At 46.7% G+C, this 12004-nt stretch overlaps 1 protein-coding gene across 5 annotated transcripts in view; it reads left to right on the forward strand.

The window, feature by feature from the left end:
- The window catches only part of LOC115468248 (E3 ubiquitin-protein ligase TRIM39-like), an 85426-nt gene extending 77064 nt beyond the window's left edge, over nucleotides 1-8362 (forward strand). For 4 of the 5 annotated variants that reach the window (XM_030199794.1, XM_030199793.1, XM_030199792.1 and 1 more), the window contains one exon: nucleotides 7775-8361. In XM_030199794.1, the coding sequence (XP_030055654.1) occupies nucleotides 7775-8301 (527 nt within the window). In that variant the 3' untranslated portion in view covers nucleotides 8302-8361. Of the gene's footprint in view, nucleotides 1-7774 lie in introns of all 5 variants that reach the window. The other variant, XM_030199796.1, reaches the window with a different exon arrangement.
- The last annotated feature ends 3642 nt before the right edge of the window (nucleotides 8363-12004 follow it).

Here is a 12004-nt window from a genome sequence, read left to right on the forward strand (position 1 = left end):
CAACGGGGAACGAGGCAAGGCTGTCCATTGTCGCCTTTGCTATTTGTCTTAAGTATAGACCCCCTGATGAGAGAAATAATGTCAAACCCAGATATTACGGGGGTGGCGGTGGGTAGACAAGAGTTTAAGATCTCAGCTTTTGCTGATGACCTTCTAGTCCACCTGACAGATCCTGAGAGATCTTTACCAGCTTTGATGGATAGCATCGCTGAATTTGGGGATTTCTCGGGATTTAAGTTAAACCTAGATAAATCTCTGGCTTTACCAACGATTCCCTCGATGCGGCAAAGATGGGTAGGACCGTTTCCCTTGAAGTGGGCCTCAAGATTTTTTAGATATCTGGGCATTAAACTCCCCTATAAGACTTTCCTGATCCACGATCTCAATGTCTCACATCTGTTGGAGCACAGCGAGCAGAGTATGTCCCGGTGGATGTCACTCCCAATCTCTTTGAGTGGCCGAATTCAGTTATTCCGTATGATTTTATTTCCCAAATGGTTATATACCTTACAAATATTACTGATCAGACTTTTGAAGAAAAATATCAAGGCTTTGAATAGGTTGATCTCCAAATTATGCTGGCAGGGGAAGAAACCAAGAACTTTGTTTAGACACTGACGGGGACATGGCAACAAGGAGGTTTGGGCCTACCAGACATACAAACATATAACTGGGCCTGCTTACTACGACATCTGGGAGATTGGGTATTGGGGGAACAAATTTATACACATGGAACAAGCAGTGCTGGGCAAATGGAGTATCTTTTCAGTGATTCACTGCCCTACTGTGAAAATCCCGGTAGAATTGAGAGGGAATGTTTTGGTGAAGACCATCAGGGCAGCATGGATATACCTGGTGACCTTGCTTGAAGGGAACCCACAACAATCAGATCAAATACCCTTGGTTGGAAATAGGGAGTTTCTTCCAGGCAATGATAACATGTTTTTTAAACGTTGGGAGCAAACCGGGATACGGTATGTTAAAGACCTGTTGGATGTCGAGGGATGATTACAGACATGGGAGGTGTTGTTGACTTTGGAGAAAGTAGAACATAGGGATCTGTTCGCATATAGGCAAGTGCAACATTATATTAACAATTTTGATAAAGGAAATCTGCAATTCTCCATCAGACAGAAGATACTAGATTTCTATGAACCTACCCATGACCGGGGAATATCGGTATCTAATTTAAAGGTAGCATTAGATGCGATACAGCCAAAGCAAGATAAAAGTGAACTGCAAACCAGGTGGAGCCGGGAGTTGGGCCTACCGGCTGCGTCATTGGATATGGTTCGGTTGGTGGGACGAATCCCATCAGGCTCGGTTAGCGCAGAGCTCTGGGAATGTAATTTCTGGGTGCTGCACAGAGCATATTTCACACAAGAGCGACTCTTTAAAGTGGGAGGGGTAGACTCCCTGACTTGTCCAAAATGTATGATGGGTATAAATTCCTTTCTACATGCATTTTGGGAATGCACACACACTCAGGCTTTCTGGAACGAGGTGACAGCATACTTGGAGGGTTTAGGAGGTAGACCTTTGAACAGATCAGCAACAGGGTTTCTGTTAGATAAATATGAGGATTTTGGGCCCCAAGATAAGCATTTTAAAATGTTGATTCGGAAGGCAGGAATGCTGGGGAAACGGATAGTGCTGGGTGTATGGACCAGCGACCAAGCTCCATCATATTGGCAATGGAGGAATAGGCTGCATGGCTTGCTTCTGTTGGAATTACAGTATGCACGTTTGACGTTTAAACGAGGGAAATTGTTCCTGGAAGTATGGGATAAATATATCCAATCCCTGCCCCACAGAGCCCGCAGCCTTGTGTTGAACTCCTTTTCAGGATGAAGACGGAGATAATACTATGGATATAATACAACTTCAGAGGTCTGGGATTAACACGCCCTGGGGGGGGGGTCGAGACTGTTCGTGCGCCTAGGACGCACAGAGTCAAGGAGGTGAAAAGGGGGGAGGGGGGCAAAAAGGAGGCTTGATTTATGATAAAGGATAATGAAAGTGTTGTCTACAAAACTGACAAGTTTAACGGCCAATTAGACGGACCAGTAACAAGGCAACAAAGAACACAAAAAAGAGGGGGGACTGGGGGGGGGGGGAAGGGGGGGCTCAAAGGGTAGAGACATCCCGGAATACAAGGGGGAGGGAAGGAGGGGAGGGGGGAAAAGGAAAAACCTATTGATGACTGTTTAGTGCATGATAATGTATGAACAACATTTGTACCACTACACATTTGGATATTGTATGGTTTGTTCTGTTTTATTACCTTCATCAATAAAATTGTTGAAACATAAGTGGGAGCCAGTGTAGTTTTTCTCATAGGGGTTTAGCGCTTTCATATTTTGTTTTTCCGAATATGAGTCTGGCTGCAGTGTTCTGGGCTGTCTGAAGTTTCTTGATTATTTGTTCTTTGCAGCCAGCATAGAGTGTGTTGCAATAGGCTAGATGGCTGAGCACCATTGACTGTACTAGGTTATGGAAGACGGTTTTTGGGAAGAAAGGTCTTACTCTTTTTAATTTCCACATTGAGTGAAACATCTTCTTGGTTGGGTTTTTTGCATGATTCTCAAGTGTGAGGTGTCGATCAATAGTGACTCCAATAATTTTTAGGGTGTTTGAAATTGGAAGGTTCAGATTTGGTGTGTTAATGATGGTGAATTTGTGTTGTATTGAGAGGCGAGTACTAGGCACTGGGTTTTTTCTGCATTAAGTTTCAGCTTAAATGCATCCGCCCATGAATGCATGATATGGAGGCTTTGGTTAATGTCATTGGAAATTTCCTTTAAATCTTGTTTGAATGGGATGTAGATCGTTACATCGTCTGCATATATGTATGGGTTGAGGTTTTGGTTTGATAGTAGTTTGGCTAAGGGTATCATCATTAAGTTGAATAGAGTCGATGAGAGGGGGGATCCCTGTGGCACTCCGCATTCAAGTATCCATGTGGTTGAAGTAGTCGAGTTAGATGTCACTTGGTATGATCATGTGGTTAGGAAACCCTTAAACCAATTAAGAACGTTACCTCCAATTCTGAAGTACTCAAGGATATGTAGTAATATTCCATGATTAACCATGTCGAAGGCGCTCGACATGTTGAATTGTAGGAGTAGTATGTTTTTTCCAGTTGCAATCGTTTGTTTGAATTTAGTCATAAATGTAGTTAGTACTGTTTCAGTACTATGGTTAGACCTAAATCCTGACTGGGAGTCGTGGAGTATTGAGAATTTATTTAAATAGTTTGTGAGTTGTTTGGTCACCATTCCTTCCTTTAGTTTGGTTAATAAGGGAATGGATGCTACTGGTCTGTAGTTGGTTAGTTCACTGGCGTTTTTCTTTGGGTCTTTGGGTATGGGGGTGAGTAGAATGTTTCCTTTCTCCTTCGGGAAGATTCCATTTTGTAACATCTAATTCAGGTGTTTCGTTATGTCTATTATAAATTGTTGGGGAGCAGATGTCATAAGGTTGTTTGGACATATGTCTAGTTTGCAATGAGATTTGGCAAATCTTTTGAGCGTTTGAGAGATGATATCCTCTGATAGTGCTTCGAAGTTAGTCCATGTTCTGTCTGCTGGGTATATGCCAGGGTCTGGGTCTAGACAGTCAAGGAGTTCAGCATAGTCAATACTACTGGCAGGTATCTTAAGTCGCAATTGTACGATTTTCTCATTGAAGTATTTCGCAAGATTGTCTGCTCCTGGTGTGTCTTTGCTGTTAGTTGTGATTGGTGTAATATCTATTAGTTTATTCACAAGCTGGAAGAGTTTATGTGTGTCCTTGTAGTTTGGTCCAATTACAGATTTGTAATATAGTCTTTTAGTTTGTCTTATGGTATATTTGTATTTCCTTTGGAGTTGTTTCCAGGTGTTAAGTGTGGGTTCATCTTTCTTTTTATTCCATGCACGTTCTAACCTTCTGACTTGTGTTTTAAGTTTTTTCAGTTCTTCATTGAACCATGGTATTGAATTCTTTCTGTGTGAGGTTCTAGTTTGGGTTGGAGCAATATTGTCTAATATGGATCTGCATCTCTCATCCCATTCTAGGAGGAATTGGTTTGTATCTGTTTTTATTGTCCATCCGTTATAGTAGATCTGTTGCCAGAATATTACTGGGTCTATTTTTCCTCTCATGCTATAGGTTTTTCGTTCTAGTTTGTTCGTTGAGTTTTTCGTTCGCCATTGGAGGGAAATGTTTGCTTTGTAGTGGTCAGACCACGGTGCGGGTGTCCATTTTGTGTCTGTTAGTGTAAGGTTTGAATTGAGATCGAATTTGTATGTGACTATGTCTAGTGTGTGTCCTTTGATGTGAGTTGGTTCCGTGTTTGTCCTGTGAAGATCCCATAGTTGTAGGAACTCTTATTCCTAATTCTAACATTTCTTTAACCTGTTTAATAATTTCTACTACTACTACTACTACTTAACATTTCTAGAGCGCTACTAGGGTTACGCAGCGCTGTACAAATTAACAAATAAGGACGGTCCCTGCTCAGAAGAGCTTACAATCTAAAGGACGAAATGTCAAGTTGGGGTAGTTGAGATTTCCTGAGAAGAGGTGTAGTGATTAGGTGCCGAAGGCGACATTGAAGAGGTGGGCTTTGAGCAATGATTTGAAGATGGGTAGGGAGGGGGCCCGGCGTATGGGCTCAGGGAGTTTGTTCTAAGCATGGGGTGAGGCGAGGCAGAAAGGGCGAAGCCTAGAGTTGGCGGTGGTGGAGAAGGGTACTGAAAGGAGGGATTTGTCTTGAGAGCGGAGGTTACGGGTAGGGACGTAAGGGGAGATGAGGGTAGAGAGGTAAGGAGGGGCTGCAGATCGAGTGCATTTGTAGGTGAGTAGGAGAAGCTTCAACTGTATTCGGTATCTGACCGGAAGCCAGTGAAGTGATTTGAGGAGAGGGGTGATATGAGTATATTGGTTAAGGCGGAAGATAAGACGTGCGGCAGAGTTCTGAATGGACTGAAGGGGGGATAGATGGCTAAGTGGGAGGCCGGTGAGGAGTAGGTTGCAGTAGTCAAGGCGAGAGGTAATGAGAGAGTGGATGAGAGTTCGGGTGGTGTGCTTGGAGAGGAAGGGGCGAATTTTGCTAATGTTATAGAGGAAGAAGCGACAGGTCTTGGCTATCTGCTGGATATGCGCAGAGAAGGAGAGGGAGGAGTCGAAGATGACACCGAGGTTGCGGGCAGATGAAACGGGGTATCCTCACTGGTATCCGGTAGGGCTGTTGCCTGACTCTTTTCCCTGGCTCAGTAAGAATGTCGTGGGTGAATATATGTGTTTCCCCGGGCCTAGGGTTTAGGACATGCGGGAACTCCTCTAGTAAGCGCTCTACCAACCTCCTCTGCTCAGGCCTTAGGTCCTTCCCAATCACTGGTCGCCCTACCTCTAGTACCTCACTCACCTGGGGTCCCAACTCTTCCTCCAGGGTTACTGTCAGCCCCTTCCGTTCTATCCACGGACGCAGAACGCTTATATGGTAGGTCTGTACCCTCCCATTCTCGTGTTTCACTCTATATGACCAAGGACAGTGGTGTGCTGGAGCCGGCTCGCACCGGCTCGCAAGAGCCGCTTGTTAAATTTTGACAGCTCTTGTGAGCCGTTTGTTGTTGGGGGCGAGCCGGCTCCATTGCGGGAGGTAAGCATGGCAGGAGGGCGCCATCACAGGCCATGCTTACCTCCCCTGCCGCTCCGAAGCATGTACAACCATGTCCTTCGCCCCCACCCTCCCCTCCCGCTCCCCTCCGTCTTTTTTTAATTACCTCCGTCGAAGCGCCGCCATTTAAAGCCCTGCTGCGTGCTGGCCGTCTCCAGGCTTCCCCTGCTTGCTTCGGATGATGTTCATGCCTTAGTCCCGCCTTCATTCTGACGTCATTTCCTTTTTTCGCGAAGGCGGGACTAAGGCACGAACATCATCCGAAGCAAGCAGGGGAAGCCTGGAGACGGCGAGCACGCAGCAGGGCTTTAAATGGCGCGCGCTTCGACGGAGGTAATTAAAAAAGACGGAGGGGATGGTGGGAGCGAAGGACATCTTTGGACATGCTTCAGAGCGGCAGGGGAGGGAGGAGAATCGCTGGATGAGTAGAGGGGGGGCAGGGGAGAGACCTGCTGGGCATGGGTGGGTAGAGGGGGGCAGGGGAGAGACTTGCTGAGCATGGGTGGGTAGAGGGGGGCAGGGAAGAGGCCTGCTGGGCATGGGTGGGTACAGGGGGCAGGGGAGAGGCCTGCTGGGCATGGGTGCGTAGAGGGGGGCAGGGGAGAGACCTGCTGGGCATGGGTGGGTAGAGGGAGGCAGGGGAGAGAACTGCTGGGCATGGATGGGCAGAGGGGGGCAGGGGAGAAAACTGCTGGGCATGGATGGGCAGAGGGAGGCAAGGGAGGAGAACAGCTGGGCATGGATGGGCAGAGGGAGGTAGGGGAGAGAATTGCTGGCCATGGATGGGCAGAGGGAAGCAGGGGAGAGAATTGCTGGGCATGGATGGGCAGAGGAGAGAATTGTTGGGCAGAGTGGGCAGGGGAGAGAAGAGAATTGCTGGGTATGGATGGATAGAGAGGGGCAGGGGAGAGAGGAGAGTTTCAGGACATGGATGGCGGGGAGAGCAAGAGAAATTCTGGACATGGATGGAGGGGAGGGAAGGTAGAGAGAAGAAATGCTGGACATGGAGGGAAGATAGAGGAAGGAGATTAGATGAGGGAAAAGGAAGTGAGGAGAGAAACTGCACATGGATGGAGAAAATAGGCAGAAGCTGGATCCACTGTACAGTCAAGTATGCGGAGGACCAGAAATGAAGAAAGGAAGAAAGAAAAGAAATAAATGGAAAGGAAGCCCTGGAAACAGAGTCAAGGGAACAGATAGAGAGCAGCAGAATCAGATACTGGACCTGCATGATCACAGAAACAAAGTCACCAGACAACAAAGGTAGAAAAAAAATAATTTTATTTTCATTATAGTGTTTGGAATATGTCCACTTTGAGAATCAGGTGCTGAACGTTAAAAGTTTATGTTTATTTACTTATTTATGGCATTTTATCCCATATTAAACATGAATTAGATTGGAACTTGGGATCATTTAATTTTTTTTTCCTGGAGAGAGTAATGTGTTGCCCCCCCCCCCCCCCCCCCCCGGGTATAGCCAGCTCTGCAATTTTTTTTTTTTTTGGGGGTGGGGCGCAGGGGTGGACGGGGGCGCAGAGGTGGATGGGGGGGCGCCGAGGTGGACGGGGGGGGGGGGGGGGGGGGGGCGCTGAGGTGGACCGGGGAGAGAGCCTGTTAAAAATTTACCAGCACACCACTGACCAAGGACCCACCTTACCTATGATTTCACAGGGTCCCTTCCACTGGGAGGAGAATTTATGAGGATCTGAGGGCATGTTTGAAAATATAAGTGAGATTAAATAAAAATGCCACCAAGAATAAAGAATGACAAGGAGGATGCAGCAGCTCATATTTGCTTTGTTTTGAGAGTACAAGGTTGATGGCTGAGTGGGGGAAGGGAAACAGATTAACCTAATTGGCTTCAATGTTTTGACGTCATCCCATGTCCTGAGTCAAATCTATGAGGCAGGAAGGTGATAATAGCCAATAGCAGAGCTCTTTGTCATAGAAAAAGTGATTGACTGAAGAACCAGCAAATGAGGATTAGAGGCAGGAGCAGCCAATGAAGGTTAGAGCTGGGTATGTGAGGAGCCAATGAGGGTTAGCGGTGGGTGTGTGATAAGCTAATGAGATGTCTTTGCTCATGTTTATTAATGTGTCTCCTCTCTGCAGTAAATGTGACTCTGGATCCTGAAACTGCTGATTCTATTCTCGTTCTGTCTGAAGATGGGAAAAGTGTCAGATGGAGAAACACAGGACAGATTGTGCCGGACACTCCTCAGAGATTTGATTATGATCCCTGTGTGCTGGGGAGTGAGGGCTTCACCTCAGGGAGACATTACTGGGAGGTGGAGGTGGGGGGTGTGAGTTACTGGATATTGGGAGTGTGTAAAGACTCTGTGAGGAGGAAGGGGAAGATCAAACTGTCACCTGGGGAAGGATTCTGGACAGTGGGGCTGTGGTATGAACAGAGATGCTGGGCCCTCACCTCCCCTCAGACCCAGCTCCCCCTGAGTGAGTTCCCCCGGGCAGTGGGGATTCTGCTGGACTATGAGGCAGGAAAGGTCTCATTTTATGATGCAGATAATAAATCTCATCTCTTCACCTTCACTGACTCCTTCACAGGGAAACTCCGACCTCTCTTCAGAACTATTTCTGAAATTCCTTTGAGAATCCGCCAGGTACCAGCCTGGAATTAAACAGCAGGACTCAGGATTAACATTCCCAGACTCGCTCTCTCTCTCTGCTGCTCTTCCTTATGATTTCATAAAATCTAGCTTCTGTCCTGATTTATTTCCTGAGGGCCCCTTTTTACTAAGCTGCGTAAGCGTCTACGCACGCACTACGTGCACCAAAATGGACTTACCACCCAACTACCGTGTGGCGCTTGCAGTAATTTCATTTTTGGCATGCAGCAGTTTTGATTTTTTTCTTCTTGCGCAGATTAGTAAAAGGACCCCTTAATCTGAAGTCTCTGGCAGGATTGTGAGAGGTGGAAGATTTCTCAGATTTGTGTTAAACATGTTCAAATCGATCACTGCCACAGAAATATTAAAGTTTGAGGATTTCTTTCTTTCCTGTAACGGTGGAAACCAGAAAACTTTCACAGTTTAAAACATGAAATTACCTATATAATAATTTGTACCTCAAGATTCTCTGGCTATCTGGGTTCGTAACATCCTGACATTAGCTCTCCTCCAGCGTTCCCTTCCCTCTCACGGTCCCACCCTTGCACAAAGACAAAATGACATCAGAGGAGGGTGGGACACTAAGAGGGAACGCTGAAGGCGAGCTAACGTCAGGATGTTACGAACCCAAGTGAAGGCAACAGAACGCTGGAGGCGACATGAGCCCAACCTGCCTGCAGGGAACGCTGGAGGCGACACGAAACCAACCTGCCTGCCGCCGCTGCGATCTGAGGTAAGATGGACGGCTTACAGGCAGGGCAGCAGGAAGGACAGAGTCACTGGATATGCAGGGGAGGGCAGGGTAGAAGCGAATCGCTGGATATCAATGGGATGGGAGGCGAGGGGAGAATCACGTGGGAGGGGAGGGCAGGGGAGAGGAGATTCACTGGACATGGAGGGGAGGCCAAAATCACAGGACACGGAGAGGAGGGCAGGGCAGAGGAGAGTCGCTGCACATAGATGGGAGGGGAGGGAAGAATTGCTGGATATGGAGGGAAGGGCAGGGGAGAGAGGAGAAGAAGAGGGACAGTCCAATGCACTGTACATCACAAGCGATGAGAGGACAGGGCAGAGGCAAATCGCTGGATATCGATGAGATGGCAGGCAAGGGGAGAATCACGGATGGGAGGTCAGGGCAGAGGAGAATCACTGGACACAGATGGGATGGGAAGGGAGGGAAAAATCACTGGATATGCAGGGGAGGACAGGGGACAGATGAGAAGCAGAGGGACACTCCAACGTACTGTACATCACAAAAAAAAAACCCACTTCCAACACCATAGAGAAAACAATCCACATCCCCTACCCACACATCATATTCCTCATTCTACACCATTCCCAATTATTCCTTATCATCATAACACATTTGTCCTAACGGTTCCCTTAAAAACATAATCGCCATTACATGATAACCTTGCTAGTGCCCGTTTCATTTTTATGAAACGAGCTTTGTTGCACTAGTAGTATAATATGAGGGACAGAGATTGGATCAGAACCTGTGAATGTGAGGTTTCAATTTAACAGTGAGAGTGACAGAGATGGGATTAGAGCTCATGAATGCGAGAAGAGACCTCAGTGGCACAGTGAGAGTGACAGAGATGGGATTAGAGCTCATGAATGCGAGGAGAGACCTCAGTGGCACAGTGAGACTGGCAGAGATGGGTTTAGAGCCTATAAATGTAAAGAGGGGTTTCAGTGACATAGTGAAAGCAACAGATGGAATAAGTTACTGTGAATAAATAGTGAATAACATGAAAACCTACAGCTGGGGAATCAATAATCATGAGGTATATTAAGTAAGACAGTAAGCTACTACTACTACTACTATTTAGCATTTCTATAGCGCTACAAGGCGTACGTAGCGCTGCACAAACATATAGTAGGTATTTGGTGGGTTTTGGAGTGATCACACTTTCCACAACAACAGAGGGATATGGGCCTGGGTCCCCTTCTCTACTCCTGTTCTAATAGGACTGGCCATAACATCTGTCATAGAGGCTGGTATGTACTGTTTCTTTCACATCTTTGTGGGATGGGATGGGAGGGGGTCAGTTGCCACTGGGGGAGTAAGAGGGGGTGTCATTCCTTTATTCCTTCTTCACATCTTTGTGGGATGGGAGAGGATCAGTTGCCACTGGGAGAGTAAGGGGGGGGGGGGTCATTCCTTTATTCCTCCAGTGGTAATCTGGTCATTTAGGGGACTTTTTTGTGGCTTGTTCATTCTAAAAACAGGTCTAGCTCCAAACATCTTAGTCCTGGAGGTTTTTGTTTTGTTCCATTATGGCTGAAAAACATCCAAGTCTTAGGGAAAGCTCAAATCCCGCCCCTAACACCCCCCCCCCCCCAATACGCCCACTTGAGATTTTGACACACTTCAGGTGAACAGCATAGGAAAACGTCTGGAAAATGCGTTTTGAAAATACTGATTTGGATATTTTTATGAGAAAAACATCTAAATGCTGCTTTATGGCATTTTTTAGATGTTTTTTTTTTTTTTTTTAAATGAGCCCCAAAGTGTCCATCTCAAAGCACATGTTCCAGTGCATTTTCACCCTTCCTCTGCCCATGGCAATGGTGGGGCCAGATAAAATGACCGGTATTGTACCTTTTAGAGCATGGGAACCTTTACTCACAAGAAGGTCAATTTTTATCCTTGTAAAATCTTTTGAAAACGGATCCCTTAGGGACTACAGATACCAGAACCTACCGAGGACTCACTGAGGCCAGCGTTGTAATCTGTAAATGCCGACCTGTCACCATTATCCCTTGTGCTTCCTCATAATCCACAGAACCTGTGACCTCTCCCACCCTATTCAGACCAGTCTCTTCTCCACATGCACAGAAACAAAATGATTGAAATTCCCCTTTACTAGACACAGTAGAGGATTTGCTGAATTCTGGGGGTGCTCAAGAATCCACTGCACCCACAGTTGGCACCTATGAAGCAATGCAGCTCTACCCCCCCCCCCCCCACCCCCAGTACCTGCCTGAGACCCTTCCTATAAATGCCATTGTCAAAAACTTATTTTTTGTGTCACCATCACCACCTCAAACCAACACCCACATAGCCCCCGATGTGCCCCTTGCTAGCCACGGTCATAAGCTGTAGCACAGTGGTAATTTTATTTATATAAAAATGTACCGGGGAGGGACAGCAGTGACTTCCATCTCCCACTACAGCTGCATTGTTGGGGAAAAGGAAAGAAGTTAAAAAAAATCCAGGTTGATGTAACTTGCCATAACCTGGCAGAAATCACCACTGCTGAAATGGTCTCTGTGGCACCCCCCTCTCCCCCCCCCATCTCATGCCATCCTATAGAATTCCCTCTGTTATTTGAATCTGCCACATCGTGACACAGCCTAACTCTGCACAGACTTGATCTTCCCAGGGCCAGTGCAAGAGTACCAGGTGCCCGAGACAAACCTTCAGCCTTGTGTCCTCTTCAATTAGCTTTAAGCTTCTTACCCCTGTCCCCCAAGAACAATCATGACATTGGCATTTCAGCCCCTTCTCCAGCTCACACACCTAAGTGCCCTCCTCACACATATTGGATCCAGAGGCGTAGCCAGGTTTTGATCCCAGGGGGAGCAGACTTTTATAAAATAGGCACCATTTGGTATCAGCTAGACAGCAGTGTCTGTGTTGTTGTTCAGGGGCTGTAGCAGGCAATGATTAATAAATTTTGTTTGATTAGAACTCCATAGAAAATAATGG

Source organism: Microcaecilia unicolor, chromosome 4 (genome assembly GCF_901765095.1).
Source record: "Microcaecilia unicolor chromosome 4, aMicUni1.1, whole genome shotgun sequence".
NCBI classification, from domain to species: domain Eukaryota; kingdom Metazoa; phylum Chordata; class Amphibia; order Gymnophiona; family Siphonopidae; genus Microcaecilia; species Microcaecilia unicolor.